Source organism: Vigna radiata, chromosome 8 (genome assembly GCF_000741045.1).
Source record: "Vigna radiata var. radiata cultivar VC1973A chromosome 8, Vradiata_ver6, whole genome shotgun sequence".
Classification (NCBI taxonomy): Eukaryota; Viridiplantae; Streptophyta; class Magnoliopsida; order Fabales; family Fabaceae; genus Vigna; species Vigna radiata.
Genome location: NC_028358.1, coordinates 38827645 through 38844845, shown reverse-complemented (window position 1 = coordinate 38844845; position 17201 = coordinate 38827645). Strand labels below are relative to the sequence as shown.

Below are 17201 nucleotides of genomic sequence, written 5' to 3'. Positions count from 1 at the left end.
GTAAAAAAAAAATATTATCGAAGCATCCAATTTTGTCTTAACTCAAAAAATTCATTCAAGTTTGTATTTATACACACTTATAAGGAAAAACATATTTAATAAAACATACATGAATAAATAAAGCTATTCTAATCTTTACATTAGTTCTCAACCTTAATCTCTACATTATTTGTATTTAGAGAGAGATAGTTGTTGTAATCTTTGTTTTTTATTCTGATATACTCACATATTTTACTAATTTTACTATTGTTGGAGTTCTTTCTCTTACCATAACTACGTACTTTCCTTTATTTTCATCTCTTCATTATTGAGTTACTTTTTCTCTGTTTACCTGCAATTCTTTTACATAAGCTATACAAATGCAAAGTGCAATTTCAGTTCAAATTTTTAGTTAATGTATTAAATGTAAGATTTTCAACACAAATCCTTATGGTAAGGATATTAAACATGGAAATTATTAAAGATTTAATATTGGATTTAGATGACATGATAAACCAAAATCTCAACTAAGATAAACTTTTATAATTTTGATACCAAGATAGTGAATTTACGTCTAATTTAATTTTTTTTTAGATGAGATTTACCTCAACTTGTATATTATAATCAGGTTTTATATTTAATCAACATAAGATCTTTAATAATATATATTGCACAATATTATCCCATGTATCATCATCACACACCCAAAGTGACACTTCTAAAAAAGTTACACTACTAGATTAGATTTTCATATACAGAACTAATATATCATATGTACATCAATCAAATATAATAAAAATCATGCCAAAACTTTTTAACTGTTTTAACATAAATCAAATGTTCATGTGTACCTCATTTACATGTAAGTACATCCAATAAAGTATTTTTAAGTCAAATTGAACATAAAATTAACATATTAACTAATATCTTTGCCAATTTTTCGTCAACAAAGAATCTAAATCTCATCAATCTATTTTAAGAAATTCCAAATCTTATCAATGTAATTTTAAAACACACATTTGCGTATGTGAAATTGCACGCATGAACACACCTCATCATCATAAATTCAATACAATACCATAATCAAAATTACATAATTTATAATTATTTGAAATAATTTTTCAAAAAATAAGATAGGTTAACAAAAACTTTAATTTACTATGAAAATACATAATTAAAAAATAAGAACACATCATTATAAATTTTTACTAAGCATAAATTAATCAAACCAATTAATATCTTACTAGCAAAACTTATAACCATCTAATGCAAATGAGATTCTCTATTGAGTTTTGCTGTCGTGCCTTTAAAATACATGATAGATATTGATTATGATGCTTTAAAATGTATTAAAGAAAATTATAATATACCAACATCAATGTATTTTTAATGCTTAGTAAATGATAGAAGAAATAACTAGTAAAAATAATCCGGACTTTAAAATCACACACAAAAGAAAAAAAAAATGAAATATGAGAAAAAAATAAAAATTACTTTTAAATAAGAGGTGATGGATCATATGACAATCTCTTATGTCTTCTAGTTTTTAACCAAGAAAATATAACCCATATAATAAAAAATTAAAAGAATAAAAGTAGGAAAGTGTGACTGAGAAGAAACTATTAGAATTTATTAAATGATAATATATTAAATATATCTTGAACCTTCAACCTTTATTATTTTTAAAACAAACATAAATCTTAATATCTCAATTTTATTAGTTTAAGTAAGGTTGATAATTCTCAGTAGTATTATCTCATATATATGGAATGTCGTGTTATCTCATATTACGTTTCTATTTTGTTCTCGCATCCACACTAAAACGGAATCGATCGCGAATAATATATTTTTCCACTCACAAGACACGTGAACACCTGTAAAACTGTAGGAAAATAAATCATAATTATTAAACGGAAATTAATAATTATAAAATCATAAAATTTAAAGGTCACGTGAAATTAATCTGGACCATCAGTTTTTATTTGACGATCACGGTATGATTCAACAGATTCGTTTCGACTAAAGTATCTACAATTTCTAAATAAGTATTAAAATAATTAACAAATACACAATAATACATTATTGAATTAAAACGTAAATAGTTAAACTGTAGTTCAATTTTTTTTCTGGATTTTGGAAGTTTTTTCTGTAATATTTTATAACGAAAATATAGAAAGAGGGAAAAGAAAAGAATGAAAATGAGGAAAGTGGGTATAGGAAAAGTAGAATTATTGGAGGGAGAAGAGGTGAATAATAGAATAAAATAGTTGGTGAGGTTTTGTTTGGTGCGTTGCGCTGTCGAGTGCACTGTGATAGATATTTCTTCCTGTTATGAGGAAACTAATACGAGGTCGGTCATTTGGGAGTTTTCTGAATTTTTTCACATTGATAATATAAAAATATTTTAAATAGTAAGTATCACTATAATATTTGTCTGAATTTCTGTTAAGAAATTTTTCAATATATATAGTAAAACTTTTTAACTGGTCACCAAAATAAATTATTAGAAAAAAATTCTATATAATTTTCGAGAAAACACTACACTAATGAAATGTACTGGTGTTCACTCAAGTGATTACATCATTTTTTTCTAACAACTTTTTTCGAGTTCATTTTTCTCATTTATATTCTTTTTTAAGTTAAAAGGAAAAGTTGTATTTGAATATATTTAATTTTTTTATATCGATTTCTAAATTACATAAAATAGTTTGACACATGAAAAATGTTTCATTTATTAAGGAGAAAGTTTATTAAAAAAACACAATAATAATAAATTATATAATATTTTATTTTCTCATTTTTTTGTATTTAATGTGAAACTTAAATTCATATTTAGATTCTCAATAAGAAAATTATCATGAATGATGTATAAATTAACTTTCTTATAATTTTAATCTTAATTTTTAGAAAAAAATATATGTTTCAACTTATTCCTAGTCATAATTAATAAACAATGTGACTCTGGAAAACTTAACCGAAGAAAATCTTCCGTGTGCTGCCTTTTATAAGTTTTGCTTCTCATAACTTGCTGGAATTAGTATACAAGATAAGATTTTGTATGTATCAAAAGAGGAAAAGAAGATGACCAAAACTTCCTTTTGCAAATAAAATTTAAGAATGATGGCATTTCAAAAGTCAACGAAAAACATGTTTGACAAAATTGGGAGGTCCATAATGTTGGAGCGAACATTGGTCTGACTGGTCATACGTGGCAGACACAAATTGTATTCTTGGCATATCACGCAAAGGGTTGACTTAAACTCATTGGCTTCAATAACCCTTTTTTTTTTCATGAAACAAAGAAAGCATTTTTTTAGTTCATTCAATTAAATCTTTTGAAAGTGCGTAAATGTTGTTTTAGAAATTAGTAGTGCATTTTCTTTTTGGATTTTAAAAATAGACACGTTGATTAGTGGTGGTTGAAAGATACCATCGGTAGCTGCTAGTGCTAATTGACAGGGGAGATTCCTTTGTGTAAAGTGATTTCCGTATACTGTTTGTTTTATGTCTTAAATTAAATATTAAAGCAACCTAAACTAAACTAGGGGAAGTGCTCTTCCAGTTCCGGTTTTCTTTCCAACTTACCATCATACCTTCAACATGTCAATGCCCATCTCTCAAAAGTATATAGTTTCATACTTGTATTTATATATTTTTATTTATTATAAACCTTTTAATATTATTTTATTTCACACAATTTTTCTGCTATATTTGTTTCCTTGTTTGCAACGACAGAATGAGCAAATAAAAGAAATATTAGTTTATCATTTTCTTTTTCTAAATTTAGTTATCTTTATCTGTATAAGAATTTTTTTTCTACGAGATATGCTTAAAACAATTAGTTTCAAGTAAAACGTTTCAGACATTTAAACATTGACAAACAGTTATTCATTTTGTAAAATATATATTTTTCATTAATAAAAAAGTAAAATCAACACGTGATACGTGTCAACATTGGATATCCTTAATTGGAACATCGTTGACCACATGGATATAATTTAATGCAGTTGAAAGTGAATAACTAAAATCATTATTTTAAAAACAATAGAAACAAATAAAATCAAACTTTCGAATGTAATATTTTATTATAATTAAGTGACAAAAATATATTTAATCCTTTTCAGATTATTTAGTTTTTACATTCCATTTTTTATTATATTTTATTTTTCTTTTTCAAGATAAAAGCCTTGATTTTAACATCTTGATTTAAAATATTTGTCATGTTGTCAAGAGAAAAAAAAACACCACTCAATTTTTTAAAAAAATCTTACAAATCATTTTCTCAAATAATATATAAAAAATATAATGTGTAAATATAATAACAGATAAAAATCTTATATCACAAAAGTGTAATACATGTAAATATTAATTTTTAGTATTATCGGTAATTTATCTTTTCATTTTTGTTACATATACTTTTGTTGGGAATGTCTCGTTATACATACTCACATCATGACATACACAGCTAATTTTATTCTTTAATTTTATTAAACTTTAACAACCTTTAAATAGGTGTAAATTGGAACTTAGACTAATTACAAATACCGACAATAAAATATAACTTACTTAAAAATAAAATCTTTTTATTCTATCATAAAATAATATTCTACCTAATAAACACAAAATCACAACTATCAATTATTCTTTTATCTCTATCAAATCAAACCAAATATTACTATACTTCTTTTATCTCTATCAAATCAAACCAAATATTACTATACTCAGACCTAATAAAATAATAAATTTATAAAATTTAAGTTTGTCCCAATTTTTTTTTTCAAATCAATCATTACATTGTCTAACTCATTATTTAAGATTTTATTGTAATGTCTTTCCAATTTTAAATGATTTTTTTTCCAGTGAAGGTAGATACATATTAGTAAAAATGTATAGCCCAATTCCATAATATTTATTTTGAATTTAAATTATAATTGTATTAATTTAATTTAAATATTACATAATAAAATAATAATTATTCTTCATGTTATCATAAGGTTGACGATGGTTATTGGATTTGGAAATATTTTAGTTGTCATATAATTGATACATGAATTCAAAGGAAAAAAAGTGCAGGATAAACATGCTACATTTATCGTTATTTTTAAAGTAATATTTTTATTAATAAAAAACTCTAAAGACGATGTTTTAAGTTATTTTTAATGTCTGAGTTATATAAGTAAGTTTGTCTAAGAGTGTAGTGTCGTGTTTTCTCATGATTTTGTCTGTGTGAGTATTTGCAAATGGCAGTTGGAAGGAGGAGAGTGTAGAGTCAGAATTGTTCAGTAACATGTCCCTGCCCGGTGAACGCATCGCGCTGCCTTGAGACGCCACGTGGCACACTAGTGGCTGGGAGCTCCCGGGCAGCGTTTGGGTCAGCTAAGAAATATCTGGTGGTAGAGGCACGCACCCCTAGGATATTTGTTTCCCTCACTCGCTCCCGAGTCCACCGTGTCAACTCGGTTCCGCCATACCCAATCACCTCTCATTTTAAGATATACACAAATCTAATTCTCTCACTGTGCTTAACTTCTTTCACAATTCAAATTTCCAACCCCACTTCCACCTGGGTCCCACTTCCTCCACCATCATCACCACCATCATCATCATCATCCACATCATGTCATCTTCTAAATTTCTCTCTCCAAAATGTTATACTTTCAAATTCTCACGATATTTTAAAAGCATTGTTTGTCTAAAAATAATATTATAGCCCATATGGTTTGCCTGGTTCATTTTCATTGGCTCCATTAAGTCGTTTGTCTTCACGTGCTCGGGATGCGCACTTTCCTCTAATCTTTCTTTGACCAAAACACCCTTTTATGCCTCGGGGTTAGTTAAAACAATTTTTCATGCAACTAAATGAAGAAAAAAAAATAACCTATTATAGAAATATTTATCCAATTAAAAGAATTATTTGTATGTTCTTTTACATTTACTTCTTTTGAATTCTTATATGAAAACAGAAAACATATTAAAATAAATTTTTTTATCTATATTATAAACCCGCATTTAAACGTGCATCATGTAAAAATATCACATTTCTTCAGTTGGTTTCTAAAAGTTGGTTATGTTTTTTTTTTTTTAAAATAGAAAATGTTTTCTATTTTATCTTTTTTCATTTTCATATCACAGTATTAACAATTAATGTTGTGATGAATTTTGAAAGTAACACTTAAATAAAAATAAATAAGAAAAAGGCTGACACTAGTTAGAAAGAATTTAGATGTTTTATTATAAAAAATGGCTAATGTTAAAGAGTGTTCAAAAGAGAGTGGTCCCATTTTGTTATCATTTTGCTGCAGTGTCAAGAGAACCATCAGTCTTTGTTTCGACAATAAACTAATAAATAATTATTTATTTATTGCCAAACTCACATGCAACAACATGACGAAGGTTTTGCTGGCATAGTTTCAAATTAAAAGTAAGATTAGTATATTACTTTTATTTATTTTTTTGTAGAATTGATTTTTTTATTCCGGTGTTACTTTTGCGAAAAGTTTACATCTCCCGGTGATATAATTTGATGCAATTATATATCTTAAGAAAACATACGCGAGAACTAATGTCTGCAATTTGATCAATGTCTTGCTAACCGTTGTTTATCAAATACTAATTAAGAACTAAATAATATAGAATTTACGAAATTACACTAAAGATGCATTAATAAAGACTGTTATTGTAATTTTGTATATGATCATTAGAAGAATCTAGAATGATGGTAATAAGCTAGCGCGGTGAAGAAGGTATAGTCGGTTACGGAATAACGATAGCCAGGTAGAATTGGTACACTTGTCAGTTTCAACGCCCAAACAATCTCTTACCGTAATGGACTTAACGATTAAATACTTTACATTAACAATGGCATCGTGTCACATACACCGTACACGTGTCCATAATTAGGGTGTTAGATGCTTTATGTGTGGGCTCACGCGCTACAATCGTCACTGTGTCGGCAACTGATATGCTATAATAAAGGTTTTGGGCGGCTACTTAGCATAAGAGGAATTAATCACTCTCTGATGTAACGTTTCCCTTCGTTTTCCACTTTCCTACTTTTTTTTTCTTTTTCTTTTTCTGTTTACTTTCAGATTTGTCCGTGTCTAACTGTATTTTGTTGTAAGCAGATGAATGATGATGGTTATTAGATTTTTAAATAAATCTCAGGTTAATATGATTTATGTGAGTACATGGACGTGATAATGAGAAAATTAGGTTTTTTTTGTGAACCACAGTGATCAATAAAGTATCCAAATCAAATAACGATGTGAATTATAATGGGATATTGGTTTGTATTTTTTGTTTAAAAATACAATCTTATCCACTTTAAAAGCAATTTGGCATAAAAGAAAATCTTGCAAGTTGAAGCTACAGTTTTATCCCAACGCGATTATGGTAGTCATTTGAGCATGCGTTATTTCAAGCAACATGGAGAAAACAATCATTTACCAAACTTGGTTTATCCAACTTAGAACCACATGGGGACAACATATTCAACAGCTGAATCAATTCAGCATTGTCTAATTAATTAGTAAGGATTAATTATTGTAAGATATAAATAGTATGAGAGTAATATATGAAATCACACAAGCACCATCTATGTTAAGAACACTATGTAAGAATGATGCATTGTTTTTTTGTATAAACATGAGAATGTAAAGATGAAAACCTGTATAATACGTACGAATACCGCATAATTTCTCTATAAATACCGTATTTGAACACGTAAATTCAATTTTTAATTAAGATAGTGCTATAATTGATTAATAACGTTGGCATCTCTGCACCATATTATAAGCAAAAAAAATAGCAGGTCTTACAAGAATAACAGGTCATCTCAGCTTAAAGTTTAGTTGAAAGAATAATTTTTGTCATAAAGTTTGTAAAAGGCGAAAATAACTTTTACGATATGAAAAGCTGTTTTCTCAAAGAATATATCAAAAGAATCTGATGGACCTTCCAAAGTCACAGACGGGCGAATGAAGATTGAGCGGTTCTTTCTGCACTTCCATAATTTTTTTTTTCCATTTTATTTTCTCAATTATAAAAGTAAAAAGTAACTTTTAAATTTTGTCAAATAATTTATGAATTATGTAATTTTAATTTTTTTTTTGAAAAAAACAACTTTCAAATTATATAATTTAGAAATCATTTTTGGCTTTTGAATTATATAATTTAGAAGTTAATTTTAATTTATAAATTGTGTAATTAAAAATAATTGTTTTAGAAGAAAATTTTTTACAGTTAAATTCAAAATTTTATTCTAATTGCATAATCTAAAACTCAAAAAATACTTTTAAATTGTACGATAAAAAAAGATAAAATAAAAGAAAAAGAAAATTATGAAAGTGTCGGAAGGAAGTTATGGAGGTGCAGGAAGAAAGTGGCTGAAGGTGGAAAGAGAAAGCCACTTAGAGCCCAAATAGAGAAAAGGCAACAAAATTGCTTGAATTTGAAAATTTGGATTTTTCACGTCACGTGAGTGTGACCCAGTTAAATCGCAGCAAAACGAACAAACAACCTTAGCCTGATGCCTGAAACCGACATCATCGTCCACGTCCGTGGTAATGAAGACGAACCTGCTATCCTTTCTTATCCTTTTTGCTTCCACAATTTCCTCTGCTCTTGCCAAGGGTTCCTTGCAACAAACCCTTCTTCCTTCAGGTATTCTTCGTGTCTCAAACCATGTTAATTGCTTTTGTGTATTTGTTTTATTTCAGTTATTTGAGTTGATTTGAATTAACTCGGTTCCATTGCGTTATTTGAGTAAATTTGGCTGCATTAGAAATTAAGTTGTGATAACTATATTTAAGGTTCGGAACTTTTTATTTTATGATATTTTTAACTCGGTATAATTGTTTGTTGAACTTCTCGAGGTTCTGAACGGATGAGACTGTGGAAATTATCTTGACTTGCATCTGGATTTATATTCTCTTTATTTTTGTTTCAATTTCCTGCATTAGGAGTTTGAAATGAAATGCTTCAACGTTCTCAGAATTTATATGTTGTCATAATGAGTAGCTTGATAACCTTTCCTGTTTAGTCTGGAAGGTTGAATTTTGAATTTTAAGTTTCTAACTCGTGCTTTTCTCGGTATTAGAAGAATTCAACGACTCTAGTAATGCAAGTCGTACAAGGCATTTGTTGGAGAATGAATCTCAGGCTCAGATAAGGTAATCATAATGGATCTTCTCCTGGATAGCTACGTAGATATTACTATGTTTTGTTCGGCATTTAATGTGTTTTCATTTTTAATGTTTATTTATTATGTTATTTATCAGTGTTGATTTGACACAAGGATATATGTCCAATGATGACCTTGAATGGGCCATCAAAGAATTTGGACAAAGATGCAGCAACATTTCCAGGATATACAGGTGATTCCTCATACTGGTACACTTCTCAATTATCTATCTCAAAATTATGCCTCAACAGAGGTCATTAGAGCTTATTGTTCACTAATCCTCCATTTACGAATACATGAACTTCTTAAAAGGTCTGTTCTTCTTGCAATTGCTCAACTGACTTGCAGTTTGTTTCTCTCTTTGAGGGATTCTTGGAATGGGCTATCAGTATTGGGAATAGTGTAAATGGATTTCCACTGGTAATTTCTTTTCCTTTTAGGAACTCATTTATTGCTTAAACTTAAATCTAAATAAGTTTCATATTACTGATTGTCATCGCCTTTTGTTTTCCTCCATTCCGTATAGTTGGTGATAGAGATTTCTGACAAGCCAGGAGAAGAAGAGACTAAACCTGCTTTTAAGGTGAGTGTTTGCGACCCAGTACCATTGGAGCAACTAGCTTATGATATTATTTTATTTAATTGTGCTTCTTTTTGACTGGAAAATATTACATACACTTAAAACTGTTAACCTAAGAATACGATGATACATTGGATAGTAGATTGAAATAAGTTTTCCACTCATTTATCTTCAACATTTTTTATTCCCAACTTTATTAAATGGTTATTACTTAAGAATTCTTGTTCATCAATTTCCTATCCGTGTCATATGGTATACTTGTCTTGATATTCCAAAATTTTCTTGTTCTTTATTAGGAACACTAATGCATTATGCATGCATCAATTTACTGAACTGGCAGAAGTTTTTCAGAGTAAGTGATCAAATAATTCAAAGATTTGAAGTCTAAAAGAAGTCATTGATTTGTAAGTGCGTAGACGACATTGGTCATAAGAATCCCACTCCGTGTTCAATGCCCCTCTAAAATAATTATCTCAGTTAAACTGTAATAGGATGCAAAATAATCTCAGGAGGGACTACTCTATTTTTTTTTTTTTTGGGATTTTTGTGCATATAAGGTTTAACAATATGTTGCTTTCTCTCTCAATAAATAATTCTTTATTGTTTTTTTTTCTACTGATATATGGAATATTTGTGTTTTCATTTTTTTGCCATTATTTTGTGTCCTTTATCATTTTGTGCTTTGTTAATTAAATCTCCGTGGAATGTTCTGTGGTCTTCTATTCAGCAACTCTGACCAAAATTATGTTGATGCAGTATATAGGAAATGTGCACGGTGATGAACCTGTGGGCCGCGAGCTTCTTATAAATTTGGCCAATTGGTTATGTGATAACTATTTGAAAGATCCTTTGGTATTTTTCTTCCTTTATTTGCACAGATATAATCTGGTATGTTTCCCATGTTTGACAGTTATGTGCCTTTGCTGATACATTGCTGATACTGTCTGAAAATCATAAGAACTACATAAGAAATAGTTAGGAATATTGTTTGGGGAAAACTTATCTGAACTTTACTATAGATACATTTAAGGAGACATCACAGTTGTTCATGCCACATGCACTGGAATTGTAATGTCTAACTAAATAGTAATGATGATAGAATGATAATGTCTAGTTAAGTAGTAATAACATGCTAAAGACAGATCTGTCTTGTACAAGTGTAATTTCTAATAAATAGTTTTGACTATGACAACACAAAGAACATTACTGATACTGGTGCAAATTCTTGAAGATTATAAGCTGTTGTAATAAAGGTTTTAAATTGAGGTTGTAGTCTCATAATCCTTGATATTGTGGAAAAATTGGGGACAGCCTGATAACAATTTCTTCATTTTTTGCCAGTCTTTTGAATCTTTTATAATGAAAAAATAGAAAGAAAATCATCAAATAAGGCTTTCCCTTCCTGCTGTTAGTATGAATATTCAGATGAGTGAATGTTAAACGACTATTCATGTTCCAAATCCATTCAATATTATATATGAACTATATTTTGGTATATTGGAATTCATTTAACCTGCTTCAGTGTTCATATCTTGCATTTTGTCAGTGACACATTATTTTATGATTATTTTGTTTTTACTTTTACATTGTCCGACTTTTAGTGAAATGTTTCAGGCGAAATTGATTGTGGAGAATGTGCACCTTCATCTGCTTCCATCAATGAATCCTGATGGGTTTAGTTTAAGAAAGCGTGGTAATGCTAATAATATTGATTTGAATCGGGATTTTCCTGACCAGGTATATATAGATATATATGTCTTCTATTACTAATAGTAAGTGTAATGTATACAATATGTTGATGAGATTGGTCGATGTTCACTGTTACTATGACATAAAATTCTAATATTAGAATTAATATTGATGTTTTCATGTTGAATGAGAATTTAATATTATAACCTTTAGTTTTACTTTTTGGATGTGCATGTATACATATTTTTACCTTTTATTTGAATTTAATTTAAGTTTAAAGTTGCAATTTATATGTCAAATTGTTTGTTAAAATTACTGCTATTTCTTGCTAACTATCTTCTAAACGTTATCCTGCAATGTTTGAATTCAAAAAATCAGTTCTTTTCTTTAAATGATGACGAGGATTCCCGGCAGCCTGAGACAAGAGCAATAATGAATTGGTTGAGAGATATACGATTCACAGCATCTGCCACGTTGCATGGGGTATTAATTCTTTGGATTCAGATAATATCTTGTTTGCTTGATTTATTAATTCATTAATTTGTGTGAAGTATACTCTGGACTCAACTTTTCATTTCCAGTTTTTCTTGCATATATAGGGATCCTGCTATACATAAAAAATTTACATCCTTGGTTTCTTTCTGCAATCTTTCAATTTTCACCATTAGATATACATACTGCTAAGCAGAATTTTATGGGTTTGTTTAATGGCAACAAGATAAATTTGTCAAAAGTCATTGAAACTTGTGTTCATTTTTTCACTGACATTCACTGTATTTTCATTCTATGGTTGAAAATGTGAAATAACCCAGAATAGTTGATACTTTAGAATTTATTATAGCTCGTTTTCATTAGTATTTTTCATGTATGCAGACTTTGCCTATTAATGGTGTCTTTTTCTTTGAAACCTCAGGGTGCACTTGTTGCAAATTATCCGTGGGATGGTTCTGAAGATAAAAGGTCGTAAAATACTTTGGTGTATTCATTTCTCACTATTTTAATTTGCATTTTGTGTCTACTTTGCAACTCATTATGTGTTTCCTATGTCATAATAAAAGCTATTTCAGTAGCTCACCGTTTTTCTTCGGATAGGAAAATTTTACCTCAACTATAAGACTTACGGAGCTGAATGTTGGATGGTAAAAAAGAGAAAAAGTCACTATAGCAGATAAGATAACACTGCATTGAATGAGTAGGCATACTAGACAAGATCGGATAACAATATATATGCATTAAAGAAAAAGTTAAAGTAAGTTGTAGAAAAGATGGTAGAAACATGCCTTAGTTTGGGCATGTGTGAAGAAGACTAGTAGAAGCTGACAATAAGGGGAGTAAATCAGGTAGAAAATAGCCCTATTGTTAGAGGTAAAGGGAGACCAAGAAAAACTATATGTGAAATTATTAAGAAATTATTCAGGCCATCTTCTGTGCATTACATTAGAAATGTATAATGACATGTTTCCAATTGTGTTGAATATGTCTATTGATATGAATAAATTACAGGACAAAGTACTATGGGTGTCCTGATGATGATGCATTTCGCTTTATGGCAAGTATCTATAGTCATTCTCATTACAACATGTCTTCAAGCAAGGAATTTCTCAGTGGAATTACAAATGGAGCAGCTTGGTATTGTTTTCTGAATGTATTGTTTTGTAGTTTATTACTGAAATCTGTTTCCTTTTAATGTGTGCACAATTTAGAAATGGTACTCTCTCCAGGTATCCTCTATATGGCGGAATGCAAGATTGGAACTACATACATGCTGGATGTTTTGAGTTGACCTTGGAAATTAGTGATAATAAATGGCCTAATTCTACTGAGGTTAGTTCTAACTTTTAATTCCGAGCAGTCTTTAAAATTGCAGAAGTATATGCAGAATAGGAAAAACTAATTAAGACAAATTACACTTTACACCTGATATTTTTTTCTTGTCTGTTTACTTTGACCTCCCTTGATAATTGTAAATGCATAAGAAATGGGGAAGTCTGTGTTAATGCGAAAAGTATATGGCAATATGTTGTTATAAATTAAGAGAGGTTTGTTTAAGGTGAAAAAAATGGAGTTATTGAGTGCAACTATATTAAACCTTGGGGTGTGAATGTAATTTTTCCAAAATAATTATTACAATAGAACACAAAAAAAGCAAGAAAATCGTAAGTGATAGGAATAGTGGTCCAGCCAAGAACCCCCAGATAAACTTGGGATGCATTTTGACATTATTCAAGCATTCAATTGGATGTTTTGATTGTCAAAACAAGTAGGATAAGAGGACATGTTTCTAGGTGACATTGTCGGATCTATTGGAGACCTAACAATACAACTACTACTGTTCATCCATTTTTAATATTTTTACCCAGATCTTACGTGTTCCATTATTAAAAATAATTCTCTAGATTCAATGATCATGAGTTTTCTCCATTCTATTTAAAAAGAAGTTGGACTTGAACTATTGTGAGACGTAATTTATTTCAGTTTCTTTTTACTGCACTGTTTTGGATTTGCTCTTGACCAACATAAGCACGAGAATGAGATAGTGGTAGGCATATAGAAGTATGACCCCAAGGCACTAGCTTCACGTTGACAGTGTGGTGGTTGAAAGGAATATTAACTCTAGGGGGCAACAAAATTATTATATGGTAGGGACGAGTGAAGTGTGAACTTTGTCATAGAAAATTATTAAGAGGAGAAAGTGGAAGAGAAGCAAGGCTTGGCAAGAATGAGAAAGTTGGATGAGGGGCTTTGGGAAGGGTGGGGTATTCTATGCATCTGCAAAATTTCTTTTACTTCCCTGTATTTTCTTTTGTAATTTCAATCTCAACAGAGTTCTATCTAACTCTGCATGCGAGGAGCTTGTTTTCCATTTTTTGTATCCTAGCTCCATGTATCTGTCAGATACTTGGTTTGCATGCTTGGTATCTACATATAATTGGTTATCATTTACTTTAAAAGTTTCTTATGATGACACATGTTTACTTTATTAATGTGCAGCTTCCTATTCTTTGGAAATACAACAAAATGAGCTTGCTTAATCTTGTGGCAAGCCTGGTGAAGGTATGCTGTTTCTGTTCATATGCTTTACACCTAAGTAACTATGTGAAATTATCCTGTCTTTTGCTTCAGAATTTTTCTAGAAGCCCTTTAATGGTTCTTGTTAATAGTCAAGAGAGAGTTTGTAGGAAACAACAACCGGAGTGAATGTATAATTGTATACAAGTGATCTCTGACAATATGTATAAGTTTTAATTTATAAAGAGAATGAAGCTCTTTACCGTCTGTTATAAAAGTGTGTAGTCTGAGAACACATGCTAATTACATTACATACAACATACTATAATGGCTACTAGTTCAATAGCTCCTAGTGATAAAATCATATTTTGTTTTTGACTGTTGAAATTACTTCCCCTATATATGGTCACTTTTGTGCACAAGGAGAATGCTGATAGAGACCGTTTGACATAAAATATGACAATAAGGAGATGTAAGTTCTTAATTCCATGTTCTCTCTAATGGAACTGGACTTCTCCCATCATTTTAGTTACAGTTAACACTGAAAATCCGCATCAAATGCAAGCATTACACACGTAAAAGAAATTACACTCACCCTTCTTCAGATTCCATTCTAATAGAAAATAGATCGAAAACGTATTTAAGCATTGTGAATGTATCCTGAGAAAAGGAGAACATAAACTTCCACGAATTCTCAGGCATGTCATAACCAAGCAACTATGAATTTACTGTGTCATGTATCCTCTATACCAATTTACCAACTAAGGTTATTAAGCCTGTTTTTTTTTTTTTTTTTTTTTTGTGGTCATCTACTCAGAATATTTTCGAAGGGAAATTTGCACAAGGAAAAGGAAAGTTTAAAAAGGAGCTTCAGCACACTGAACTTCTTTCTATCAATTACTAACGTGCACATTATCCTTTACCAGACAGATTCGTTTCCTTTGATTTCTAATAATGTTCTTCCCTTTGAATTTTACAAACATTGAAGGAAACCTGAAAGATTCAGTTTCAAAATGCTTGAAATAAGATGTGCAATAATATTTTCACAGTTGCATATTTTTGTTTTGCTGGGCTTAGTTGTATTTTATCCTTTCCACTAGATATATTTTCTTTTATAAAAGGATAACCTTTTATGTTATGATAAAAATATGCATAGATCGGTTAGCAGATTCTTATATTTGCATATGTCTAAAGTGTTGCTCCAGCTGCTTCGAATTTAGATCGATTCACCATTTTGTTTTGTACTCTCTAGACAGGAGTGCATGGAAGAATATACTCTTCAGTCGATGGAAAGCCATTACCAGGCTCTATAACTGTCAGTGGAATAAATTATACAGTATGTGAGACTATGTTCTTTTTTGCATTTTTCCTTTCAAATTTATCTCTATCCCCCTCCTCTCTGTATGTCTTTTCCGCGCAGGAAGAATATATCTGCACATTTTGTGTTCAATTAGATAACAATGCGAAATTGTTTTATACTGATCTGTAGTTGTACTGCATATTATTTGACCAATTAATTTATTAGATAAAAATGATATTTTAAGTTTAAACTTCGTATTTTAATTGATAGTCTATCGGCTGTTTTGTTTGTTGCTACAATTCTTGATATTTCCCAAATGCATGTTTGATTCACTCTTCACTTTGGTGGTTTAATTTGTGTATCTGTTAATTATCTGGACTAGCAGGTTACAGCCGGGAAAACTTTAGGTGACTATCATCGCTTTCTTGCCCCAAGAGATAAATACGAAGGTATTATTATATTTAATTCAAATTATTTTTCCAGATTGAAGCCTACCCTGAAGACTTTCTCAAATAATTAAATAAAAGAAATGCAAATCTCAGAATTTGGTAAATCCAGGTGGGATCTCAAGTCTTCTGAAGACCAGTAAATTATTACATCAAATAAAAGACCTAGGACATTTAGTTCCCTATTATTTCAACAAATTGAATTCATGTGGAACTTTGGCTCTAAATTGAACATAAAGGGAATTCAGACTGTACTGTACATTAGTGAGAAATTCCTGGATGGAATATAGATGTCATCCCAACCCAGATGATAATATCCCTTTTTTTCAGCCCTATATTCAGTTTCTTTATTATTTGTAATCAATTTCGCAATATAAATTGCAGTGGTGGCTACCATGATTGGCTACAAATCAAAGAACACAACTATTTGGTTGGATGATGGACCTGTGACATTGGATTTTGTTCTTGATCCTGAAGTCAGTATCAAAGAAAGTGTGGTGCAGAATGTCTATGATTGTGACTGTAACAGTAAAAGCACACAAGAATTTGTTCAGTTTCTATGGGGGGCTCACTTGGAAGTTTTCTTTATTTTGATTGTCATTTTAGGATTCTTGCTTTTTTTATTTCAGAGGAGAGCAAAAATCAAAGTTCCAACAAGCAGACAGTTATCGGGGTCAAAAAAAACTGTCGAGGTTTAAAGTTATTGAAATGCTGTTTGTATTAAAAGATTTGTTGTACATTAAGGTTCGATTCCTTCAGATGGCTAAATGGTGCTGTTTGAAGACAGTAGGACAATATCCATATGAATATTTCTGAAGATGGATAATGTTCCTTCATGCTTATTCAATGCTTCAATTGTTGGTACACTTCAGTTCGTGAAAGGAAGAGAACGGAAATTAAAAGAGCGTTGCTCAAAATATTCAATTCTACTGACCAATGTATTAACTGGTAGGCAATTAATGGTTACGGTCCAACAGACTCAGACAAATAGCCATGATGTTTGGGAAATTATAAATG

General features: G+C 30.0%; 1 protein-coding gene across 8 annotated transcripts; it reads left to right on the top strand.

The window, feature by feature from the left end:
• Nucleotides 1–8454: 8454 nt before the first annotated feature.
• LOC106772299 (carboxypeptidase SOL1) lies at nt 8455–17108 on the top strand. Of its 8 annotated transcripts, none has more exons than XM_014658619.2 (15): nt 8455–8640; nt 9080–9149; nt 9258–9353; nt 9550–9580; nt 9687–9743; nt 10497–10628; nt 11355–11477; nt 11808–11912; nt 12343–12389; nt 12933–13058; nt 13151–13253; nt 14421–14483; nt 15691–15774; nt 16124–16187; nt 16569–17108. In XM_014658619.2, exons 1-15 carry the CDS (start codon nt 8544–8546, stop codon nt 16880–16882), a joined length of 1512 nt encoding a protein of 503 aa, XP_014514105.1. In that variant the 5' UTR covers nt 8455–8543; the 3' UTR covers nt 16883–17108. The 8 variants fall into 8 exon arrangements, with proteins under 8 accessions (XP_014514105.1, XP_014514104.1, XP_014514106.1 ...); XM_014658618.2 differs by having other exon boundaries at nt 8456–8640; nt 9077–9149; XM_014658620.2 differs by having other exon boundaries at nt 8457–8640; nt 9077–9149; nt 10497–10592.
• Nucleotides 17109–17201: the final 93 nt, after the last annotated feature.